The 26,181-nt window shown below is 33.1% G+C and overlaps 3 protein-coding genes and 1 non-coding gene across 5 annotated transcripts; 3 read left to right on the forward strand and 1 right to left on the reverse strand.

Annotated features, from left to right (window-relative positions):
* Nucleotides 1–594: 594 nt before the first annotated feature.
* On the reverse strand, nucleotides 595–7,615 carry LOC108204894 (uncharacterized). Of its 2 annotated transcripts, none has more exons than XM_017374565.2 (9): nucleotides 7,359–7,615; nucleotides 6,574–7,213; nucleotides 5,262–5,338; nucleotides 4,974–5,142; nucleotides 4,049–4,137; nucleotides 3,792–3,956; nucleotides 3,582–3,659; nucleotides 2,670–2,773; nucleotides 595–1,151 (listed from the first exon to the last, which is right to left on the reverse strand). In XM_017374565.2, the coding sequence occupies exons 2-9, from the start codon at nucleotides 7,166–7,168 to the stop codon at nucleotides 1,046–1,048; spliced, it is 1,383 nt and encodes a 460-aa protein (XP_017230054.1). In that variant the 5' UTR covers nucleotides 7,169–7,213; nucleotides 7,359–7,615; the 3' UTR covers nucleotides 595–1,045. The 2 variants fall into 2 exon arrangements, with proteins under 2 accessions (XP_017230054.1, XP_017230053.1); XM_017374564.1 differs by having other exon boundaries at nucleotides 6,574–7,184; nucleotides 7,359–7,592.
* A 12,019-nt stretch (nucleotides 7,616–19,634) lies between these two features.
* Nucleotides 19,635–20,140, forward strand: LOC108225421 (uncharacterized). The gene is made up of 3 exons (XR_010289773.1): nucleotides 19,635–19,720; nucleotides 19,849–19,956; nucleotides 20,051–20,140. It is a non-coding gene; the product is annotated as an uncharacterized LOC108225421 (transcript).
* Nucleotides 20,141–20,415: 275 nt separating this feature from the next.
* LOC108197869 (uncharacterized) lies at nucleotides 20,416–23,523 on the forward strand. Its single transcript, XM_064087468.1, has 8 exons — nucleotides 20,416–20,596; nucleotides 20,688–20,744; nucleotides 20,848–20,916; nucleotides 20,989–21,915; nucleotides 22,003–22,461; nucleotides 22,554–22,794; nucleotides 22,879–23,412; nucleotides 23,460–23,523. Exons 1-8 carry the CDS (start codon nucleotides 20,416–20,418, stop codon nucleotides 23,521–23,523), a joined length of 2,532 nt encoding a protein of 843 aa, XP_063943538.1.
* Nucleotides 23,524–24,406: 883 nt separating this feature from the next.
* Nucleotides 24,407–25,687, forward strand: LOC135150662 (uncharacterized). Its single transcript, XM_064087469.1, has one exon. It carries the CDS (start codon nucleotides 24,407–24,409, stop codon nucleotides 25,685–25,687), a length of 1,281 nt encoding a protein of 426 aa, XP_063943539.1.
* The last annotated feature ends 494 nt before the right edge of the window (nucleotides 25,688–26,181 follow it).

The raw sequence follows: 26,181 nt of genomic DNA on the forward strand, positions 1-26,181 counted from the left end.
AGGTTTATAATTTTTATTTTTTTTTAAAGATATCCGGTTGAAACCCGAATCCGATCCGAAACCCGAAAAAACCCGACGGATTGGATTTGGATTTTACATTTTAATATCCAAACCCGAACCCGATCCGATCCGAAATATAACGGATTGGATATGGATTTCATGAAACCCGACCCGATCCGACCCGATTGCCATCCCTATTTGAACCAGATCTAGCATGTCAAGAAAGGATTTATCCACACAAATTTGATTTTTAAGGCTTAAAAACCTTATAACAGTACTCGACTACAAATTATTGAAATATAAAATTAATAAAAATAAAATAAGAAAGGTCGTGCCCACGGAAATATACCCTTCTTCTATAAAAACTACTGAAATATAAACTAATAAAAGGAAAATAAGAAAAATTGAAGGAACCCGGAAATGGACCCAAAACAGGGGCAAGACAATTAGACAAATCCGGAGACTTGATAAAATTTTATTGGATGCCGAATTGATTTAATGATAACCTGACAAGTGATGTCATATAGGAAGCAGTCGATGACATATAAGTGTGATTTGTCTTGCTTTGTATATTAATTTTAGTGATATAGACTCTGGAAAAAAAAACATAATATGTATATATAACAAGCTTAATGCAGTCATCTGTGTTCCAGAAACATGGAAAGATCAAGTCTTGAATATACAAGCAATAACTACACTCAAGGGAAGGGTAGAACAAAGGCTTTTCCTGGTAATAGTCTGTGGAATCAGTATTTCCACATCGACAACAATCCCACTGGAACTGCGCAGACATACTTACAGTTCACTTCAGTTCCCTGCATGCTTTGTGACAACAAATTGCGCCCTGTTCAATAATTATCAGAAAGCTGTCGCTTCACATACATCTACTATACGAAGAGAACTCAGCATTTCAAGAAGCTTTGCCAAAATTAATTAATTAGGAAGCAATCAAATTCAGCTTATACTGGTCAGTTGGGTCAGACGACATGATAAACCACATCATATATAAAACGCTGCCGTCCATATCAACGATATCAACTAGAAGCTAAAATAACTGGAAAAGAAGACTTGTAGATCCATCTCCATATGATTTTATATCAGCTGGTCTGACCAGAGCCCTGCATAAAGGGCATGTCCTTTCCCTCTCAAACCTGCAATTATACATAAAAACAACCAATATGGTAGACATTAAATAAACGCAGTATCAAAATATATATGCCAAAATACAAAGTTAACAAGAGAACCAGGACACGACAAGGAGCGTTGAAACATGAACTAAAAGGAGGGTACATAAGTTAAATACTTCATACTTCGAGAAGAAATTTGCAACCCAAGCAACAATGGCCTAATAAATGCCTAAAGAGTGATGCTTTCAAGACACAAAAAATTATATTCAAACAAGCGCGTTTTTAGTTCAGAAATACAGCTAGATGCCAAGATTCGAGCTTACCTAAACAAAAGAAACAATATGTTAACCGGCAAAAAAATAAGTGTCCTAAAAGTTAGGGACAAGTCACTCGAAGAAAACAATCAATTCTAGGATCTAAAATTGGTGCATAAGGTTAACCAGTGGTCTACTTATTCTAGTGGCAGCTCTGATACAGTTGGTTTGCCAAGATAAAAATAAATCATCTTAAAGGCCATGTATGTAACTCTAACATCATGTCAAAAAACATTTATTTACCATAACCATATAGATGAATCATATAATGCTACCGAGTAGTTTAAATCTCTTACAAGTGTCTAGAAAATTTCAAAAAATTAAAAAAATGGATATCCTCAAAAGTAACATTGTACTGTTGACTATTGCCGATTGTGCCATTGCATTTTGCTTTTAAGTTGTTTTATCTTGTACTTGTAGTTTCGCATGTATATCTTATTGTACCCTTCCGATCTTCAAACATTAGGGTAATACTCCCTCCGTCCCTCTCATTTCTTTACAGTTACTATTTTGGGATGTCCCTCTCATTTCCTTACGTTACCATAAATAGTAAGTTTTTTCATCATTACACCCACTATCTTCTCCCACTATCTCATATTTAACAATAAAAACTACTATTACACCCACTACTTTCCTCCACTATCTCAAATCTATTATTAAATATTGATGGGTCCCACCATTTTACTCACTTTTCACCTAACTTTACTCATTTTTCATACATTGTCTTGGTCTCCGTGTCCCCCTCCAATGTAAACAATTGAGGGGGACGGAGGGAGTATTAAAGATTGCTTAAATGACTTCAATATCCCTATAATATTTGCAAAACTTTTTCTTTCTGAAAATGCATGTTTTCACATTAAGGTGTTCGGTACAAAAAATCATATGTAAAAGCATAAATCCCACCACTTAATTTTAATGCTATTCTCGATAGTAACATCGTACTACTTTTGACATGGTACCATTGCATTTAGTAACATTTTAGAGTTTTGCTAATGTTTAAGACTTAAGTAAAGGAAGGGGTTTGCGAATACAAAACCATGAGCAAAAGGGTACCACATGTAAGAGGGGAAAGGGCAGTCACGTCATAGCAAAAGTCAATAGGCCAACAGTACAATTCAGAATATCACTTAAAAAGACCAATCATATATGTAACTTAACAATCTGCTGAAGGTATCACTGTAATTTAAAAACCATTAAGGTTTAAGTAAGAAAAGAAAGATAAGCTAACCATTCTGCTACACAGTCCTCGCAGAATATGTGTTTACAGCTAAGAAATATTGGAGCGTGCATTTTCTCCTGACAAATAGCACAGAGATCGCCAGCAGCATTGACCTGCACAAAATAAGTCAGACAGGCACATGTACATATACAGGCAAGCAATCAACATTTCAAAGAGGATATAAGCTGCAGCACAAAAATTCAAATTATTCACTGGTTTGTCGTTATAATAAAGACATGAGGGCAGGAAGATGCTAAAATCTTACGCCATCTTTTTGTACAGGTATGTATAGGGTCAGCTCATTTGAACTTGGACAAAGTGTAGTGCATGTTGCATATTCCGTGCGTAGACATAAAGATAGTTATGTTTAATCGTCAAACCAAAAAGGTACTGTCTTCTTTATATTGAGACGACCAATCTTGTTCATTTTTTCGTAGTATCATTCCAGACTACCAGAGTAACTGGTGTGAAGCCACCAAAAGACGTCAACAATGAAGACTTTAATTATGACACACATATATATACATGAAGCATACTAATTCATTTACCCCCTTTAGTCACCACAACCTTTGTATCTCTTAAACAAGTCGAAAGACAGACAAGAAACATTTTATCCAAAGCAATCTATCAGACTTTTCAGACCGCCAATCTATCAAATACCCACTCCTGAGATAGCCCTAATCAAACAATGAACTAAAGCAGTCATTCCTTAGGATCACGGTACATGCATATACAATGAAAGAATGATCCACTCAACACAACTAGAGACAGACTCCTCCCATCCCTTTGCCACCTTTGTTCCTCTTCTTGCATGGTGAGATACAAGGGGAATTCCATGATCAATAAAGTAAAGTGACAATAATACAAACATCGAAGCATCTCAACCTAAAATTTGACAAAGAAAGAAGAAGCAGACTTAACCTGCTCGGCAGTAGCATATGAACCATAATGGACCTCTTTTCGAGATAAGGCCCTAAGTGCAGCAAAGAATAATTGAACCTACACAAGGCAACAATGAAAACAATAACATCACGTTAATTGAAACTGACCCTATAAAGTTGTCAGTAAAAGTTACATACTCCAGAGTACAAAGCATATACTTCCAAGAGGAAAAAGCAAGCAACGGAACACCTTTTGTACAATTGATGTCAGCTTGAAGGTCAAGTACAATCCTGTGGTCAATGATGAAAACAGGCTTCCATATTCCTTGTTTAAGAAAAAACGGTACCAAACAGGGGTAGGCAGCAGTGCACGATACAGCAGAACCATGTACTCGACCAGTGTCAACATTTGACCCTGAAAGCCCAATGTCACTTGCAACTGTCTGTGCTCATTAACATAAATATGCAGAACAAAAGCATCTAGATAACATCCGGTACAATAGTTACCTGCCTCCGGTAGTTATGGCCACCACTGTTCTTGTAGTACATCAGAAGTATGCATTTGAACACCATTGCAGCCTGCCGCACCATTGTATCTGTAAGGAAACAATTGTGTAAAATAAGCAGTGGATATGACAAGGACCCATCAACAGATGGAACATCTCAAACACACTAAAAACAGAAAGAGAGATAACAAATGTGATATATATAGAAAGAGAGAACAAAGTTCTCTTGCGAAGAACAAATAACAGTGGTTCCTAAATCCATTCCTGAAGGACTTCAGCTTAAGATGTGGGAGCTTTATAAAATGTACTGTCAGAGAGTCATTTCAGTATTATCATGGTGGAGGTTATATACAAAATTAGAGACAAAAATTAAAAAAGTTTCAGTTCTGCACTCTTATGTATAGTAGTAGCATATAATGTGTGTGTGTGTGTGTGTAATCTCTCTATTTGCTTTCATTACTACAAAGTATGAGCTTCTTCGTCACATCGTACATAAATGCAGAGAAACGAACAAGTTTTGTCTAACTCTAGTACTGAGAGAGAACCAGGCGCCCAAAACATTTTCAAATAACAAACACTCCTCTATACTACATGGAATGTTTACACATTATAAGTTAGAAAGTAGGCATATCTTGACAGGAGGAGGGGGGGAGGGGAGCTCATGGATTTGTAAGGAAAACATGGACATATCTTATAGTCTTATAGGTCGCTTCAACCTTTTTTCATTTGTTTACATTTTTCAGCAATGTATACCAAAAGAAATGTATGTATATATTTTTTTCGTCACAGATTTTATATTTACAAAATAGTTGCAACTCACAAGTACATAGAAGTGTAGGAATAGATTATCATCTAAAAAGATACAGTGATTAGTAGTACAGTCAATTCATATTATAAAATAGCATAATGGAAATGTAAAATCTTACCGTTGACCACTATGACAAAAATAGCATGCCAAAAGGGTGGGACTGCTTTTGGTGGAAGCAAGATCAATGGGTATACAAGGTCTGCACTTTGATACCACCAATAGACCGAAATCAAATGTAGCATAAATAATAGAGTGATACAGACGAGAACAGAGATTTTCCTCTCTCCCTACAGAAATCAGATAGAATGCATTAATGCAGGAAAAGAAGTTAAGTAAAGATGATATATAATTGACTGTGTGTATTATCCATAGCCGTGAAATTAACAGTTAGGACTTCGGAAGAAACCTTCAGTGCTGTTTGCTTTCTCAAAATATCATTTGACTTGAAGAGGACTGCAGAAACCCAAATTGTACCAAAAAACCCTGAAGGACATTATTTAAAATGTCTCAGAAATTTCAAAGCCATAACCTATGATTGTTAGTTATGCATAGCAGTTATTGTAGCCCTGAGAATACAATGATATTAAATCAAAGTTTAATATGTCACTAGGAAGACAGTTCTTCACTCAATGCAGCCTTATATTTCAAAAAACTCACAATACCAAAGTAGGAACAATAAAAATCAAACATATAAAATGAGGAGTAATATTTAAAAAAACACTTATCGCCTATATGTGCCAACCAGGTCTATAGGACAGATGTAATAAAAAATTGTGTTCCACAAGGGACTTGATCAAGAGTATAAATGAAGCTTCATAAAAAAATTGTCACCATTAAAAGTTGTGGACCCAAGATCCACACAGGTCACACAATAATCTCCATCTATTTACATTGTGGCATATAGCAACAAACAAGTCGAGCAATGGCTTAGGCAGTTGGGCGATAACATGAATTTATCTGTATTATTAAGCTGAGAAGAGTTTAATCAAGGTAGGGCTACTTCCCAGAAGCTCATAAAAGTCATACCCAATCATCTGAGTTTACCAACATTGCAAAAAATTGGATTTTAATACATAAACATTCTCAAGTGGCTAATGATGAGTCATTTTTTATCATTCACTGAGAAGTGGCTCGTGGCTCAAAATATGTAAATATTGCTGATTCATACGATATTAAACACATGGCAAGACTTTTTTTTATTGAGAGAACTGTAGTCAGAAAATACTGTAATATGTAACAACGTTCTTGTGAATGTCTAAGCATACACTAACATATGTTTGTAATTGTTGTAGTAGGACATAATTCAAATGATGGATTTCGTTCAAATAACATGTCTGGATTTTTTAAAGAATAAATGTACTTGGATTTATTTTTGATTCCACGTCCTTGGAATATAAGCTAGAATTCGAGAACTTGAAATGATCAAACATAATTTAATTTTATCATATCATTAATAAAACATACTTTCATGTTTCAAAACGCAATTTGAAAGATTCTACGATAACAATGCCATATACCAAACATTAGGTGCTTGCATCTTTCAAACTTATACTGGCATTAACTTTTCATAAATTAAAAAGTGTTAACTGATGTAAATTGTGCACTTCAATGCCAATAAAGGACATGGTTCAATCATCAACGAGTATGTTGTACAGATGCATAGTGATCTGGTCTCGGAATTCTATCAAAGGTACTACATTTTAAGAAAGTGCTTGTACCTTGTAAATGTTGGCGAATAAAGACAACCAAAAGAAGCAGAGAGAAAGGAAGAATCTGCTCGAACCACCTAGCAATTTGTTGGATACCATATCTTTGATTAGTCGAGTCACCATTGGCATTATTATTAGCATCGCCCCCGGCAGCAGCAGCTGAGCCAGCTCCCTCTTCTCCTCGTGGAGGTGCATTAGGTGAAGTAAAAAGCGGTGTGGATGGTGAAGAGTGGTTTTCAACATCCTCGTGATCCCCAGTGTCGGCAACCACAGCAGACGAAGGTTCTTCTTCTTCATCATCTTCTTCGGAAGAAGCAATGATCCTAATAGAAACCTCCTCGGAACTAGTAGCGGCAGAAGGGGAAGCATCGAGATGATGAAAATGAGGTGGTGGGTTACGGAGAAGAGCTTGCATATCTTGATTGGAATCACGAGGAGAAATAGGGGGGTTGTGAAGGAGGCCAAAGTAGTCTAATAGGGTTAATAAGGGAGTGTGTATCAAATTAGAAGCTGATAAATTGTATCTCAATCGCACGGGATTACTACTAGTATTAATGTTGGTGAGCGAAGAAGGATTACTAGTGGGCGACGAAGATGTTTCCATCGTATTCAGTCTGTGTCTGAAACAAACACCACACAAACCCTAAACCTTAACAAAGTAGAAAGTCGATACCAAGTCAGAGGTCAAAATGAAACAGCCTGTCATAAACAATTAGGCAGAGCAAGCAGGAAGAGTAATGATAATATTATTATATGAGGATTGAATAGTAAAGGAAGAGGAGTTTGAAACTTACAAAAATCAATCGGAAAGGGGGTTTGACTTTAAAATCAACAATCGCACAGCATAGAAATAAATGGAAGCTGGAGATGATATTGATAGATGAGAATGGAATGGATGATCCAAATACAACTTCTTCGTTACTGCATCTCCTGCCTGCGCCCTTTGATTGAATTGTTTTTTGGGAGTATATACTGTACTGTGCATACCCTATTTTCTACTTATCTTTTCTTATTTTTGTTTCCTTCCTAGTTCCTACACCGTGGTGTATATATTTTCTAATCCAACTTCACCGCGCTTCGCTTCATTTCATCAACCATCTGGAAATTATTATATTTTATTATCAACTTCATATCGCTTCGTTTTTTATTTTCAATTCTTATTTGTTATTAGCTTTGTTCTAAAAGTCGGTGATTAATTACGATTATTAATCATCGATTAATCCATGTTCTGTAGCTCGCCGAACTGATTATATCTCCGATTAACCACCGATCAATACGATTAATCCCCGATCAATTCAATTAATTCCCGATTAATCATTGTTCCGTAACTTCACCGATTAAGTCCGATTCCCGCTTTTTACAACACTGGTTATTACAGTTATCAATTATCAATTTTTAATCCGGTACAAATCATGGATTATAAATTTTAATTATTAATTATTAAATAGTATTAACAAGTTAATATATTAAATATCGTGACTAACTCCATTTTTTATATTTTATACCTGCACACTATGTATATAATTATAAAATTATCTAAAAGAAAGGTCAGAAAGAAAAATGAATACAAGTAGAGAAAAATAAATATTATATTGAATAACGATTGTGATGAGCAAGGACCAACTTCGGTTCTTACTCTTGCTCAACTATTAATGCAACTCTAGTAATGCATACTCATTTTCTATAAACATAATCAATCTGGTATTATTAATAATATTTGTCGAATCTCTACAAACATGTATAAATAATGTGGAGAAAAAACCACAATATTTATCATTATAATAATATATTTGTACTATACTATTAAAGCCGAAACATTAAAATTTGGCCGGTCGGTACTTGGGCCAAAGTACGGGCCTATCTAAATAACCAATCATTGTTTTTATTTAAGTACTTGGCCAAAGCACGGCCTATTTATATACCCAATTATTCTTTTTAATTAAAATATATTACTTTTTTATAATCTTAACCTAAAAAACTCAATCTTCAAAAATAACATTGAGAAACATGATAATTACTTTTTTAACTAAAATATATAATATTTTTATAAATTTTCTAACTAAAAAATCGATCTTTTACAATTGATATGGACACAGACGACATATCTATAAAAATATAATATTATTATATTGGTCGGGCGATCGATACTTGGGTCTAAGTACGGGCCTATCTACATAGGCAATTATTCTTTTTAACGAAAATATATTATCTTTTATATATTTTTAGCTAAAAAAAATCAGTCTTATTAAAATTTTGGTCGGTCTGTACTTGGGCCAAAGCACGGGCCTATCTATATAACCAATTATTATTTTTAATTAAAATATATTACTTTTTTTATATTCCCGACTAAAAAAACTCAATCTTCCAAAATAACATTGAGAAACATGGCAATTATCGTTTTAACTAAAATATATTATCTTTTTATAAATTTTTTAACTAAAAAATCGATCTTTTACAATCAATACGGATGAGCGACATATCTATAAAAATATAATATTTTTATATTGGTCGGGCGGTCGGTACTTGGGCCTACGTACGGGCCTATCTATATAGCCAATTATTTCTTTTTAACTAAAAAATATTATCTTTTATATATTTTTTAGCTAAAAAAAACTCAATATTCTAAAATAACATCGAGCAACATAGTAATTTAAACAAAACGCATTATCTTTTTTAAATTTTCTAACTAAAAAACCGAGTTTTTACAATTAACACGGGAATAACATCGAGCAGCATGGCAATTTTAAACAAAACGCATTATCTTTTTTAGATTTTCTAACTAAAAAACCAAGTTTTTACAATTAATACGGGCGACATATATATAAAAATATAATATCATTATATATAATTATTAATAAATAACATGTGATATTATTCAACCAAAATACATTAATAATATTATTTTTAAATACTCTAATGGTCTCACATTAAAATTAAAAGAAATACTACAAATCTATAATATACTACCCCCTCTATCCCATTTAATTTTATACGTTTTTTTTTCAACTGCTCGACGCGCATTTTAATGCTCCTATAAATTATAGTTCTTGAACTTATTTTTGAGATTTTTTTTCTGGATAAAAGTTTAACATCCATACTTTAATTCAAAAAATGTAAAAATAAATTACACAACTACACTTTACCGGAGCATTAAAGTCCGGGTCACGTCCTGTCCCCCAATATATACTATCTAGGGGGACGGAGGGAGTATATACTACTGAGCATTAAAGTTCAGTTGTTTGGTGAGTTAGTTGAGTTTGGTGAACCGGTTGATATTCGACCCACGGAACTCTTAAATTTATAACATGTTATATTTTTTTTTATTATCTATTTAACCAAAATATTAAATTTAGGTTAGTATGACGTGTCAGTATTTGGTTTCATGTGCCTTTTTAACTTATAATATATGTTTTATATCATATTATTAATTATTAATAACGAAATATTAAAAAGTTAGATTGGTTAGTTTATATCTGAGTTTATAGGTCTTCTTAAATTATAACATGTAAAAAAATATATTTTAACATTTTCATTAAAGTATATATGTTCAACCTCATTTTCAAGTAGCCATTTGACGGACTAAACTATGAAGAATTTATCCAATTGTTAAATAAAACATTTATTTAATCATGTTATTCTATTATAATTTTATTTTTACAATAAAATTAATTAAATTAAAATATTTACGATAAAATAACAAATATGTTAACCGCCACGGATTATAAGCTAGTCAATATACTTATATAAAGGAGAAGCGAGGGGCGTGTAGGTGGCGCCTCTCACATCGCTCCGTTCTATTTTTCTAATTTTTTGCAATTTTTGGATGAAAAATACCAAAAATTAGAACTACCTTTTTTAGTTTCGGATATATTAGAAGCAAGTTTCAGAATTTGATTTTGTTTCAAATTATTTATGGAATATAGTAGCTTGAAAGTTTTAATTTGATTTTGTTTTTATATAATCTGATTTTGTTTCAGATTATTTATGGAATATAGTAGCTTGAAAGTTTTAATTTGATTTTGTCAATATATATATATAAAGGAGGATGCGGGCGTCTCTAGAATTGCTCGATTGAGTCTTCTGATTTTTCTTAAATTTCGGATAGAAAATATATAGTTATAATTCAAAAATCACGTTCAAGAATTCTAAAATTACTACACTTCTTTTCCTATTGAATAATAAAGATAATACAATTCTTTTTCTTTTTATTTAGTATTTCTTATTGAATTCTAATGGTGACACAAGCGTCTTTAGAATTGCTTGATTGAGTCTTCTGATTTTTCTTAAATTTCGGATAGAAAATATAGTTATAATTCAAAAATCAAGTTCAAGAACTCTAAAAGTACTACACTTCTTTTCCTATTGAATAATAAAGATAATACAATTCATTTTCTTTTTATTTAGTATTTCTTATTGAATTCTAATGGTGACACAATTTTTTTCTTATTTAGTACTCCTAAAAGAAATAAGATTATATTTAAAAAGTCAGTTAAAGTATTCCAAAAGTTAATACAATTCTTTTCTTTTTGGATTCTAAAGGCAGTACAATTTTTTTCTTATTTAAGAATCCTAAAAAGAGTAGGATTATATTTATTTAAACTAACAATCATTGATAAAATACAATTTATATTTAAGATTTGTAAGGTAATACGTACAATTTTTATTTTCAATTTAGTCTTATAATTTTTTCAAATTTTGTAAATATATATATATATATAAAGGAGGATGCGGGCGTCTCTAGAATTGCTCGATTGAGTCTTCTGATTTTTCTTAAATTTCGGATAGAAAATATATAGTTATAATTCAAAAATCAGGTTCAAGAATTCTAAAATTACTACACTTCTTTTCCTATTGAATAATAAAGATAATACAATTCTTTTTCTTTTTATTTAGTATTTCTTATTGAATTCTAATGGTGACACAAGCGTCTTTAGAATTGCTTGATTGAGTCTTCTGATTTTTCTTAAATTTCGGATAGAAAATATAGTTATAATTCAAAAATCAAGTTCAAGAATTCTAAAAGTACTACACTTCTTTTCCTATTGAATAATAAAGATAATACAATTCTTTTTCTTTTTATTTAGTATTTCTTATTGAATTCTAATGGTGACACAATTTTTTTCTTATTTAGTACTCCTAAAAGAAATAAGATTATATTTAAAAAGTCAGTTAAAGTATTCCAAAAGTTAATACAATTCTTTTCTTTTTGGATTCTAAAGGCAGTACAATTTTTTTCTTATTTAAGAATCCTAAAAAGAGTAGGATTATATTTATTTAAACTAACAATCATAGATAAAATACAATTTATATTTAAGATTTGTAAGGTAATACGTACAATTTTTATTTTCAATTTAGTCTTATAATTTTTTCAAATTTTGTATAGAAAATAAAGGATTGTAAAGATAATAATCATTAAAAAATTAATAGCAAAAAATTAGAACCATAAAAGAATAATAATTTTTAACTAATAAATAGGAATCATAAAATAAAAATAATTAACAAAAAAAATAGGATATATAAAATAGGAATCATATATTGATTTTATAATAATGTAAATGATTCTTGATTAGTATTGTGTTTGACGGGCACGGGAGGCGGCCCAAACTAATTTTTATTTAAATAATAATAAATATTTTATTAGTATTATATTTGACGGGAAAGTGGCTAATATAACTTTTTATCTATGTTATAATATTTTTTTGTTAAAAAGGTATCACAGTTCAAAATAAATTTTTATCCAATTATAATCTTTAATTTTAATCATAATTAGAATTATAATAATGTAAATGATTCTTGATTATTATTGTGTTTGACGGGCACGGGCGACGGCCCAAACTAATTTTTATCTAAATAATAATAAATATTTTATTAGTATTATGTTTGACGGGAAAGTGGCTAATATAACTTTTTATCTATGTTATAATATTTTTTTTGTTAAAACGGTACCACAATTCAAAATATTTTTTATCCAATTATAATCATTAATTTTATCATAATTAGAATTATATTTATTAGTATTGTGTTTGACGGGCACGGGAGGCGGCCCAAACTAATTCTTATCTAAATAATAATAAATTTTCTATTAGTGTTATGTTTGAGGGAAAAGTGGCTAAAATAATTTTTTTATCTATATTATAATATATTTTTTTGTTAAAACGGGGCTACAGTTCAAAATACTTTTTATCCAATTATAATCTTCAATTTTATCATGATTAGAATAATTTTTATTAGTACTGTGTTTGACAAGAGAGCGGCTCAAACTAATTTTGATCTAAATTATAATATTTAATTTTATCATAAAAATAATAATTATGGATTAATATTGTCTTTGATTTGATTGGAAGGCGGTTTGAACTAATTTTATTATTAGTATTGTGTTTGAAAGGATGTCCACTTAAACAAATTTTTATACCAATTATAATATTTTTTATTTGAGATATGTTTAACGGCAAGATGACTCAAAATAATTTTTATGCTATTAAAATACTAATTCATATCAAAATTTAGCACGCCGCCGCGAAGCGCGGCTTTTTTCACTAGTCAATATACTTATATAAAGGAGAAGCGGGGGGCGTGTAGGTGGCGCCTCTCACATCGCTCCGTTCTATTTTTCTAATTTTCTGGAATTTTTGGATGAAAAATATCAAAAATTAGAACTACCTTTTTTAGTTTCGGATATATTAGAAGCAAGTTTCAGAATCTGATTTTATTTCAGATTATTTATGGAATTTAGTAGTTTGAAAGTTTTAATCTGGTTTTGTTTCAGATTATTTAATTATGGGAAAAACAAATTATTTATAGAATATAGAAGTTTTAAAGTTTTAATCTAATTTTGTTTTTGATTATTTAATTATGAGTTTATTGCAAAACGCACCCTTTTGGATTTCCGAAAAAGCATTTACGGCCTATACTTTACATAATTGCAAGTTGCAACCCGCTGGTTCGTTAGACGCGTCACTTTGCACCCCTTCCGTTAATTTTGACTATTAACGTTAAAAGTCTCAGGGGTAATTTGGGATTTTTTAAAAAATTAATTTTAACCAGATTTTATTTAATTTTTTCAACCCTCTAAATGATATTTTTTGAAAAATCTTAAAAAACGAAAGTTCTAGATAATGAAAAGATCTTTTTAAAACAATAAAATTCAAAAATATTGAAATTTTTTTTGTAATTATTTAATACATTATTTTTTTTGCGTTGGACCTGTGGTAACACCATGACAGATCATATACCGAATGATACTTTTCGACGGCTTTTAGGTGTTGAGTCTATCTCTAAGAAGATAAGGGAGGGACGTTTACGTTGGTATGGACATGTTCGGCGTAAATGTAACTCAGCACCGGTTAGGAGAGTAGAGCACATATCAGTTCGGGGTAAGAGAAAGAGGGGTCGGCCTCGTCGGACATGGGCTGATCAATTAAGTTTGGACATGGGAGCCTTAAATCTCACAGGTGATATGACATTAGATAAGAATGATTGGAGACGGCGTATTAGAGTAGTTGAGACTAGGTCTCGTGTCTCACAGAGATTATGATGGTTATGGTGTATGTTTTAAGGGAGGGTTCAGCTCGGTCATTACCAGATGCATTAGCGCCAATAAAAAATGTTTGGGTAAGTCCCATGTGAAGAAGGCCATGGGCTAAGGTATTATATTCTTCTTATAGCACACACTATTTTATTTGTTGTGCACTAAGCCGGGGGTCTTCACGGAAACAGCCTCTCTACTTTAAGGGTAGGGGCAAGACTGCGTACATCTTACCCTCCTCAGACCCTGCTCTAAGCGGGATATACTGAGTATGTTTGGTTTGGTTTGGTTTACAAAAAATGGAGATCTTGTAAAAAATCGTAATAAATTCAATTAATTTCGGATTTCGATGATTTTTTATGATTCGGAAAACTCTTTCAATTGCCTATAACTTTCGTTCATGTTGTTTCCTCATATTATGTTTCGAAATATTTTTGAAATAATGTTTACAACTCATTTTATATTTTAAAATTCAATTAAAGTAGGTTTTATTTAATTCCAAGTTCAAAATAAAATTCGAAAGTTATGGACAATTTAAAGTGTTTTCCGAGTCATCAAAAATCATCGAAATCCGAAATTAATTGAATTTATTACGAATTTTTACAAGATCTTCATTTTTTGTAATGTATTAAACAATTACAAAAAAGATTTCAATAATTTTGAATTTTATTGTTTTAAAAGGATCTTTTCATTATCTACAACTTTCGTTTTTTAAGATTTTTCAAAAAATATCATTTAGAAGGTTAAAAAAATTAAATAAAATCCGGTTAAAATTAATTTTTTTAAAATCCCAAACTACCCCCGAGACTTTTAATATTAATGGTCAAAATTAACGGAAGGGGTGCAAAGTGACGCGCCTAACGAACCAGTGGGTTGCAAAGTGCAATTATGTAAAGTATAGGCCGTAAATGCTTTTTCAGAAATCCAAAGAGGTGCGTTTTGCAATAAACTCTTTAATTATGGGAAAGAGTAGCACACAAGTCTCTCTGCACCTATAAATACCCCAATAGATTGTAAGATTTTGTATCATCTAAACACAATCTCCTCTCTCTCAATACCACAAACCTACCTCTCTCTGCTTATAGTTCTCTTGCTCGATTTTTAAAGGAGAAGCTAGGGGCGTGTAGGTGGCGTCTCTCACATCGCTCCGTTCTATTTTTCCAATTTTTTGGAATTCTTGGATGAAAAATATCAAAAATTAGAACCACCTTTTTTAGTTTCGGGTATATTAGAAGCAAGTTTCAGAATCTGATTTTGTTTCAAATTATTTATGGGATATAGTAGCTTGAAAGTTTTAATCTGATTTTGTTTCAGATTATTTAATTATGGGAAAAAGTAGCATACAAGTCTCTCTGCACCAGTGTTCCAAAAATCCCCGATTTAACCGATTAATCCCCGATTAATTCTCTGCAAAGTCGGCCACCGATCCGATTTTTGAAATCCGATTAATCCTTATATATATTTCTTAATCGAAGTATATGTGATAAATTATTAAAATTAAAATACTATATTACTTTAAATGTGAATAATTATAAAGTTTATGAATATAGTAAATATATTAGTTACTAAATAGATAATATAATAATAACTAAATATTAAATAATATTTTAATATTAAAATAAAACCGATTTTAACTCCAATTAATCTTTCCGATTAATCTCCGATTTCCGATTAATCCTTGAATCGGTAGCTCAACCGATTAGGTCCGATTCCCGATTTCTGTAACACTGCTCTGCACCTATAAATACCCCTATAGATTGTAGGGTTTTGGATCATCTAAACACAATCTCCTCTCTCTTAGTACCACAACCCTACCTCTCTCCGGTGATAGTTCTCTTGCTCGATTTCTAACTCGGAGGTGCCGTTGTTATGCAAAGATAAGTGAAGGTTGTTTATACAGTATTAAAAAAATAAAGATTATTGCAAGCAAAGGTAGTTATAGACCACTATATTGGGGTCGACAAATCCAAACGCGGGGAAAGAATATAGTCGTGACATGAGATTGATGGTTAATATCAATAAATTAACTATTAGTGATGTATGTTTGTTGATTATTTTTTTATAATATTTATTTTGTTCATCGGACATGTTTGTTGTTAATTTTTATATGATTTATTTTGTATACACGAAAAAATTATTCATGCATTAACTGTTTGCTCCGTTCAAGCAACTTATAAGTAAAAGTTGTTTATACAGTATTAAAAAATAAAGGTTGTTACAAACAATGGTAGTTATAGACCGCTATCTCACACATTTAAGTTAGATGTTTTTGTGCACAATCAATCCAAAAAAATTGGAGGAAAGTGACAATGTAAGAACATGATTACTTTTCAAAAAAATAATAATAAATAAAATTAAGATTAAATTGTTAATTACATGTATAAATTTATTTTCATTTTTCACCATGAATTATAATCTAATTTTGCAATTTTATATATTAGTATTGCTATTACCTCAAGATTTTTATAATATAAATTTATTTTATCCTACAAATATTAATTTTGAAACATTAATATACTTTTTATAGACAACCACAAAATTATTTTATTCTAAAAATATTAATATTGAATCATTAATATAATTTTTATAGGCCGCCGCAACGCGCGATTTCTCAACTAGTTACTATATAAAGGAGGAGCGAGGGGCGTGTAGGTGGCGCCTCTCACTTCGCTCCGTTTTATTTTTTTAATTTTCTAATTTTCTGAAATTTTTAGATGAAAAATATCAATAATTAGAACTGCCTTTTTTAGTTTCGGATATATTAGAAGCAAGTTTCAGAATCTGATTTTGTTTCAGATTATTTATGGAATATAGCAGCTTGAAAGTTTTAATCTGATTTTGTTTCAGATTATTTAATTATGGGAAAGAGTAGTACACAAGTCTCTCTGCACTTATAAATACCCCTATAGGTTGTAGGGCTTTGGATCATCTTAACACAACCTTCTTTTTCAGTATCACAACCCTAGCTCTCTATGGTGATAGTTCTATTGCTCGATTTTTAACTCGGTGTTGTCGTTCTTCTGGTGAAGGCTGTTTATACAGTATTAAAAAAAATAAAGGTTGTTGTAAGTAAAGGTAGTTATAGACCGCTACGTGGGAGTCGACAAATCCAAATACGGGAGAAGAATATAGTCTTGACATGATATTAATGGATGATATCAATAAATTAACTATTAGTGATGTATGTTTGTTGGTTATTCTTTAATAAAATTTGTTTTGTTCATCGGACATGTTTGTTGTTGTTAATTTTTATATGATTTACTTTGCACACAAGAAAATATTATTCATGCATTATCTGTTTGCTCCGTTCAAACAACTTTTAAGTGAAGACTGTTCATACAGTATTAAAAAATAAAAGTTGTTGCTAGTAAGGGTAGTTATAGACCGCTATCGCATGAATTTAAGTTAGATGTTTTTGTGCACAATCAATCCAAAAAAATTGGAGGAAGGTGACAATGTAAGAACATGATTACTTTTCAGAAAAAAACACAAATAAAATTAAGATTTGTCGTGCTTTAAATTGTTAATTACGTGTAGAAATTTATTTTCATATTTTCAACATGAATTATAGTCTAATTTTGCAATTTTATATATTAGTATTGGCATTACATCAAGATTTTTATAATATAAAATTTAATTTATCCTACAAATATTAATTTTTAATCATTAATATATTTTTTATATAAAGCCACAAAATTATTGCATTCTACAAATATTAATATTAGATCATTAATATAATTTTTATAGGCCGCCGCAACGCGCGGCTTCTCAACTAGTATCTATAATAACCTAAAATCTAAAATCTATCTATATAATAAATCCTGAATCCTATTACCAACATATTTACACCCCCTACCCTAAAACTTCATGCAAAATTACAAGTTTTGCCATTCGTTTTCAAAGCATGTATTACAAACAGTCAAGCTTCATTAAAGTTCCGACAGTACACGATTTGTCATATTGCGGCGTCCTTACCAACACATGTGCTGCCTGTCTGTGAATTTCTGTATTAATTATATTAATTTTATGTAATCTTCCTCAATTGGAAGGACATTCAGCTGCTGGAGTTTCAAGTCCATTTTGTTTCTTTCTCAACTTCGTGGCTCTGCTGGCCACTACTCCTGAATCAAGCGATGGATTCAAATTTAGATCTCAATTCACTCTTCAGCAGCTGCAACATACGAACCCTAACCCTCCAAATTCAAATTCTCATCTCTCAAACTCTTTCTTATCTCTTGATTTTGCCGCGAATTTATGAGAGAGGTATGTATTTTCCTGCAATTTTTTCATGTATCTTCCCACTATTCAGGATAACAGATGCCTTCTCCGCTCTTGCAGGCTAATTGGGATCATCTGAAGCTTGATAATTTTACCTCCTTGCAAGGTGATTGATACTTTTTTGTGTTCATATATTCTCCTGTGTTTATGGTTGTTACATTCATTTGTATTTATGTCGGGTTTTTTTTCATTTATTACAACTGAGATGTAGACAGCCCAGTTCGAAGGAGAAGAAAGATTGATGGGTCGAACAGAACACATCAGGAGTCTTCAAATACACAGAGTAAGTTGTAACCCACACTGCTCCCATTTATTTGTTGATACATTGAGGAACTGTTGGAGATTTCATTGTTGCATTTTCTACCTTATTTTTAGGTGTATTTAATGGCAGTGCCACCCCCCCTCAACCCACATTGAACTCTAGACAAAAACTCTCTAACATAACAAATTTAGGCGGTACGCGCATTGTCATTTGAATTCATTTGTTGGTTGTAAAGATTGTAAAAGAGAAACAGAGTGAGTAAAGCAATTGTTGCATTTTGTACCTATTTTTGTAGGTGTGTTGAATGGCAGTCCCACTTCTGTTGTTGGTAATTCAGTTGGATTCCATACTCCCCCTCTGTCCACATTCAACTTTAGACAACCGCTCTCGAACATAACAAATTTAGGCGGTATGTGCATTGTGTTTTAATTTTATGATTTTTAAGTTGGTCCGTAAATGAAATGGTGTGAGTAATGCAATTGTCAATTTTTCTACCTATTTTTCTAGGTGTATTCAATGGCAGTCCCACACATGGATTTTGTACTCCCCCGCTGCCCACTTTGAATTCTAGACAACCACTCTGCAATATAACAAATTTAGGAGGTATGCGCATTGTCTTTACCTATATTGCATGTCAAATGTATGTTTTAATTCTCTATTCTTTATGATAATAATGTAGTTCAAGCAACAACCCGTAGTACTACCAAATCCAGCAATACTCCCCAAGCTACACCCAACGATTCAACAGGTTCCAATGTTATAATCCTTTAATTTCATATAAGGAAATTCCATGTTTTACATCACCCTTTCTTCTTATGATAATGAAGACAACCGTAAAGGAAAACGTGTGAGCAAAGCAACAACCCGCAGTACATCCGCATCCACCAATACTCACCAAGCTACACCCAACGATTCAACAGGTTCGAATGTTATAATCCTTTTAATTAATTTATGTTAATTTCATGTTTAAATCACCTTCTCTTCTTATTTTAATGAAGACAACCGTAAAGGAAAACGTGTGAGCAAAGCAACAACCCACAGTACTACCGCATCCACCAATACTCCCCAAGCTACACCCAACGTTTCAACAGGTTCCGATATTACAATCCTTTAATTTCATTTATGATGCAGTTTTAATATCCAAAAATATATATGCTACTATGTTCTGCTATATTCAAGATTTTCACAAAGCTTTGATGATTTTTTTGAAACTGCACAGTCCCATGTTCTGCTATATTCAAGAATTTGTTTGCTGCAACAAATAGTCCCCGTACCAGTGGCAGTGGTCGTTGTCCAGCCCCCCCTTCTGCAGCAAATAAGTCGGCAGGTATATTGTTTACCACATATTGTTGAGTACATGGATTATACTTTAGTGCTTTAATTACATATATCTAAAATGGTGGTGTATTGTGGTAAATTAGGTGGGTTAAATGTTACTCCCGGTTCTTTTGCTGCTGATACTGATGGATTTGATACCCCCCCGCTGCCTATGTACAATTCTAGACAACCACTATCTAATATAACAAATTTATCTGGTAGGTTTTTGTATTAAATACTTTTTGTGGACCTTTTATTTTGATAATAAATAAGATATTACATGCTTATTGTATTCTGATGGTTATAATTTAGCCAACCGTACCAGACACAATGTGCGTAAAGCAGCAACAAGCAGCACAACAACATCCACCAGTACTCAAGGATCAAAAAAAAAAAAGACAACAGGTTGCAATTTTTTCGTTTAAACTTAATATATTCTACCAGAAATCTAGCATATTTTACATAATTGATGAGCTTATCTATTTCCACAGTCCCGTGTTCTGATATATTCAAGAATCTATTTGCTCAAACAAATAGTCCCCACTCATGTACAACGCAGAATGAAAAAAACCGTTCTCTTGACACTACACAAGTACCCTGTTCACGGTTGTTTCACCCAACAGTTGACGACACCAATTATGAAGACATTGGTACTAACTCATATCCTTAAAAATCTGGTTATATCCTGGACATTTTCATTTAATCCAACATTAATGACTCTAATGTTTTAATTTATTTTAGAGAATTCCCATCCTACTGATATACCTTCTGAAGACGAAGAACCGCTGCCTGATGATTGTAAAACTTTTCCCCAATTTTTTTCTCTTCTGTTCTGATTATGCCTACCTAATGCTATCATCTTTTCCTCAACTGTTTTCAAATATATTCTTATGTTTTTTAGATGGCAGTGATGTAACTGAAGATTCATCAGAACCGGATCAGAATGAAGATGCTCATATTAGGCATCAAGGTAATTTATTCTTTTCCACTCTGCAATGATTCCTCTACAACATTTAGGAATTGAGGCTTCAAATTTTTGCAGTGCCCACCGGCTATGCGTCTTTGGGACCTCCTACCGAGTGCTGTAACAAATGTCATGCTATTATGTGGAAAGAGGAGAGGGTGAATAAAAATGTTACAAAGGGTATTCCTAAGTTTAGCACATGTTGTGGACAAGGTACCATTAAACTTCCACCGACTCCACCTACTCCTGATTACCTCATGCATTTGTACACCGATAAAAACAAGTCAAAGCATTTTAAGCAGAATATCCGTCTATACAATGCAATGTTTTCGTTTACTTCTACTGGTGGAAAGGTTGACTACTCTATTAATCGTGGAAGAGCTCCTTATGTATATCGTCTCAATGGTCAAAATCACCATGTCTTTGGTACACTCATCCCTGATGATGGAAAAGATCCAAAGTTTTGCCAGCTTTATATATACGACACTGAACATGAGGTGCAGAATAGGATGAAATGGGTAAGGGTTGATGATGGTGAGCCTGTCAATTCTGAGATTGTTGAAGGCTTGATAAGGATGCTAGATGAAACTAATCAGCTGGTTAGGAAGTTTAGACAAGCCAGGGATCGCTTCAAAGAGCAGCCAATAAGGAATCTTAGAATAAAAATGAAAGTCTGTCGTTCGGAGAGTGGCCGTGAAAATAATATCGGCCCATCAGATGAGGTAGCTGCTGTTTTGGTTGGAGACATAAACACTACAGTTGGTGAAAGGGATATTATTATTGAGAAGACTCATATTGATCCTAATGTAAAAGTTTATGAACGTATCTGCTCTGTACACCCCTCACTTATGGCTCTTCAATACCCACTACTGTTTCCCATGGGTGAAGATGGTTACCATGATGAGATTCCATATGTTGATCCTGACAACCAGAACAAGAAGAAGAGGAAACGCATTACCATGAAAGAGTACTACTCTTACAAACTACAAGTTCGAAAAAATGAAGGTATTGCTGCTTATTTGGTTCTGCTTATGTTTTTTGTTCCTTTTTCTATCGTTTGAGAACATAATGAAATAATTTTCTGCTCAACAGGTCTTACAGTTCGTTTGGGTGGGCGTTTGTTCCAACAATATGTTGTAGATGCTTTCTCTACTGTAGAGCAGGCGCGTTTGTGGTGGCTACGTACTCATCAAAAGATTTTGCGCAGTGATTTGTATACGAATATTTCCAAGAAACTTCAAAAGGGAAATACTGACACTGCTAATGTTGGTAAAGGCTTCATTTTACCAGCTAATTTTTTGGGATCCAGGCGATATATGCAGCAGAATTTTCAAGACGCACTAGCTGTCTGCCGCGTCATAGGTCATCCGGATATTTTCCTCACAATGACTTGCAATGCTTTATGGGATGAAATTTTAGAAATGATGAAGCATCTACCCGGCTGCTCACCACAAAACTCTCCAGACATAATAGCAAGAGTATTTCACCAGAAGCTACAACAAATTGTAGATGACATTAAGAAGAAGAATTATTTTGGTACCTGCCTAGGAGGTACTATTTAATTTCGATTATGTTTTTTTTAAATCTTCTATTTCCGTTCTCCAATTACTGACATTTATTTAATTTGTTAGTTATGTATGTAGTGGAGTTCCAAAAACGTGGTCTACCACATGTACATATGCTAATCTGGCTAAATTCAGACTCGAAGAAGAACTTGAGTACCAATGTCGACAATTATGTATCTGCCGAGATTCCAGATCCATTGAAAGATCCTGAAGGTTTCAATGCTGTCAGCAAATTCATGATCCATGGACCATGTGGTTTGCAGAACCCGAAATGTGCTTGCATGAAAAATTTTAAATGTACAAAGCATTTTCCGAAGAAGTAAGAGACTAACTTATATATACTTGCCATTATCTATCTATAAATCATCAATTGTGGAACCTAATATCCTATACTGTAATGCAGGTATAATGCCAGCACCATCTTTGATCAATCTGGTTTTCCCATTTACAAACGTAGGAACACTGGAATAAATGTCAAGAAGGGCCAGTTTTATCTTGACAACAGATGGGTTGTTCCATACAACCGAGATCTGTTAGTCAAGTATCAGTGCCACATGAATGTAGAAATCTGTTGTCATGCTAGGAGCTTAAAATATTTATTCAAATATTGCTTAAAAGGACATGATCGTGCCACGGTTGAAATTTCTTCTGAGAATGGTAATGCAACAGTTGGAGCTGATCAACCAGTTGATGAAATAAATGCATATTTTGATGGTCGGTATATTTGTGCGTGCGAGGCAGCTTACCGCATTTTTGGATATCCAATACACTACCGGTCCATATCTGTGCATCGTCTTTCATTCCACCTGCCTGGGGAACGTACGTGCACATTTACAGAAAATGATACTTTAGAGAAAGTTGCACGGAGGAATAGGCACAAGCGTTCACAGCTGGAAGCTTTCTTTCTACTTAACCAAACAGATCCATCTGCAAGAAAGTATACATATGATCAAATCCCAGAGCATTACGTATGGAATGAAGTAGATATGATATGGACAATGAGGAAGAAAGGAAGTCAAATTGGGAGATTGCTATATACACATCATAGTGCTGGTGAGATTTGGTACCTTCGTCTTTTGCTAACAAAGGTGTGCGGCCCAACCTCTTACAATCATTTGAAGACTGTCAATGGTAGATGCTACAATTCCTTCAAAGAAGCATGTTTAAATCTTGGTTTATTGGACGATGACAAAGAGTGGCATGAGGTAATAGAAGAGTGTGCTAAATCTGGGCTGCCTCCTCAAATCAGACAGCTCTTTGTCCATATTATTGTTAACTGTCAAGTTACTGACCTGCTAAATCTATGGCAACGACAATGGAAGTCCATGGCTGATGACATCTTGCTCCAACGTAGGAATTTATATGGCGAAGAACCTACAACCATTTCAGAGAAGCAACTACAATTCTATGTTCTTGCAGGTATTGTACATTCCTTCTTCTCACTATGAACCATTCACTGTTTGCAGGCCACTTCTTGATTATACAATAATTGCAACTACTTTCACATGGTTACTACATATTGTATAGTATTTCCATTAGATTGATGCTAAATATATATTTATTTTTTTGCAGAAATTGATAAGTTGCTCAAATCCATTGGTAAATCTATCAAACATTTTAGTCAATTGCCACAGCCTCCTTCATCCTACCTGCAAACTGGTCAGAATAATTTGGTACTAGAGGAAACAAGTTACAATCTTGAAAATATGGCAACTGAATTTGAAAGCCTATATCACAACTGTAATCCTGAACAAAAAGAGGTTTATAATGCTGTTCTCAGCTCAGTGGAGAAGAATGAAGGAGGTCTGTTTTTTGTATATGGTAGCGGAGGATGTGGTAAAACTTACGTTTGGAAAACATTGATTTACAAGCTGCGCTCACTTGGCAAAATTGTTTTACCGGTGGCTTCATCTGGAATTGCTGCCACCCTAATGCCAGGCGGACGCACTGCTCACTCCCGATTCAAAATTCCTATAATGCTTGATGAGTACTCCTCTTGTGCGATAGCTCATGATTCTGATATAGCTGAGCTAATTAGAAATACAAGTCTAATCATATGGGATGAAGCACCTATGCAACATAGGTACGCATTTGAATGCCTCGACCGTTCTTTACGAGATATAATGAAATCTGTTGATCCAAACAGATATCAAATGCCATTCGGAGGGATTACAGTTCTCTTAGGCGGAGATTTTCGTCAGATCCTCCCAGTTATAAATTATGCCTCTCGTGGTGACATTGTTTCGGCGTGCATCACAAATTCATTGTTGTGGTATAATGCCAAAATTTATATTCTTCATCGTAATATGAGGCTCAATCAAGGCAACACTGCAGAGGAGGTTGAAGAATTGCGGACTTTTGCTGAATGGGTGTTGAAAATAGGTAATGGTACTCTGAAACCTCCTCAACAATCTCACATAACCTATGAAGAAGATGACATTCTTCTGCCTATCAATTTCTGTGATCCTGATGTACAGAATTCTGTTGAGAACATGATACAGTGGACTTATCCAGAATTGCTGTCAAATTACATGTCAGCTAGCTATATAAGTGAAAGAGCTATACTCACTCCTACAAACCAGGTAGTTGGTCATTTGAATTCTCAAATTGTTGAAAACCTGCCTGGTGAACAAAATACCTATTTTAGTGTAGATCGAGCTGAAGATTTCGGTGGCACTGCATCTGATTTGGGGTTTGCTTTTCCACCTGAGTACTTGAACGCTTTCAACATCTCTGGACTTCCTGCTCACGATTTGAAACTCAAAGTTGGTGCTGCTGTCATGCTAATGCGCAATCTCAATCAAACTCTTGGCCTGTGTAATGGTACCAGAATGATAGTGACAAAGTGTTTAAGAAATTGTGTTGAATGCGAGGTCATTTGTGGAGCTTTCGTTGGTTCAAGACATTTCATTCCTAGAATGGAGTTATGCCCGACTGATACCAAACTGCCTTTCAAGCTCATCAGGAAACAAATGCCACTTCAGATATGCTATTCCATGACCATCAACAAGTCACAAGGCCAGTCGCTTGCTAAAGTCGGATTATATTTGCCAAACCCTGTATTTACTCATGGCCAATACTATGTTGCTGTCAGTAGAGTTACTTCTCCTGGTGGACTTAAAGTCTTCATAAACTCTAGCAATGGCTCACCAACAAATGTAACTAAAAATGTTGTCTACAAGGAGATTTTTTATAATTTGCCATCTGCATAATTTTTTAGAGTATAAAATATTGGCCAGTAATGGCAAGCTTGGTTTTTTGTATCAACCTGAATATTGTTTGCTGATGTTTGAGATTGCTTTAATCAAATATATATGTTCTCTTTTGCATAAGGCAGTGCTCCTATTATTTGCAAGATATCATTGTTCTGTTATGGTGCATCGGTTCATTCAACTGATTATTGCGAAATCGATTCTTAATTTTACTTCCTATGTCTGCTTAATATTTTTTTTAATGACAACTTAGATTTTGCAATTATATGATATATTGGAGATGCAGTTTAAGCAAGATCCAATGATATATTGGAACTGAAGTTTAAGCTTCGAATGAAAACAAAAAACATATCACATTGTACAGATGATAAAAGGACAATGAATTTTTTATAGTACTCATATTGGCCCACTTATCCTCAGCATGTACCCTATTTTTTTGCTTTTGTTTTCATCCACACATTCAGATCTACACATAATATCTTCTCCATCAGTTT

This window comes from Daucus carota, chromosome 1 (assembly GCF_001625215.2).
Source record: "Daucus carota subsp. sativus chromosome 1, DH1 v3.0, whole genome shotgun sequence".
NCBI classification, from domain to species: Eukaryota; Viridiplantae; Streptophyta; class Magnoliopsida; order Apiales; family Apiaceae; genus Daucus; species Daucus carota.

What these genes read in the sequence shown, in the direction of transcription:
- LOC135150662 (XM_064087469.1), top strand. Translation starts at nt 24,407, where the DNA reads ATGCCAGGCGGACGCACTGCTCACTCCCGATTCAAAATTCCTATAATG.
- LOC108197869 (XM_064087468.1), top strand. Translation starts at nt 20,416, where the DNA reads ATGAGCTTATCTATTTCCACAGTCCCGTGTTCTGATATATTCAAGAAT. An exon ending in AGAACCGCTGCCTGATGATT is followed by an intron (nt 20,745 to 20,847) that starts GTAAAACTTTTC and finishes TATGTTTTTTAG; the next exon opens with ATGGCAGTGATGTAACTGAA. An exon ending in ACAAGTTCGAAAAAATGAAG is followed by an intron (nt 21,916 to 22,002) that starts GTATTGCTGCTT and finishes TCTGCTCAACAG; the next exon opens with GTCTTACAGTTCGTTTGGGT.
- LOC108204894 (XM_017374565.2), bottom strand. Translation starts at nt 7,168, where the DNA reads ATGGAAACATCTTCGTCGCCCACTAGTAATCCTTCTTCGCTCACCAAC. An exon ending in TGACATCAATTGTACAAAAG is followed by an intron (nt 3,660 to 3,791) that starts GTGTTCCGTTGC and finishes TGCCTTGTGTAG; the next exon opens with GTTCAATTATTCTTTGCTGC. An exon ending in GAGGACTGTGTAGCAGAATG is followed by an intron (nt 1,152 to 2,669) that starts GTTAGCTTATCT and finishes GTATAATTGCAG; the next exon opens with GTTTGAGAGGGAAAGGACAT.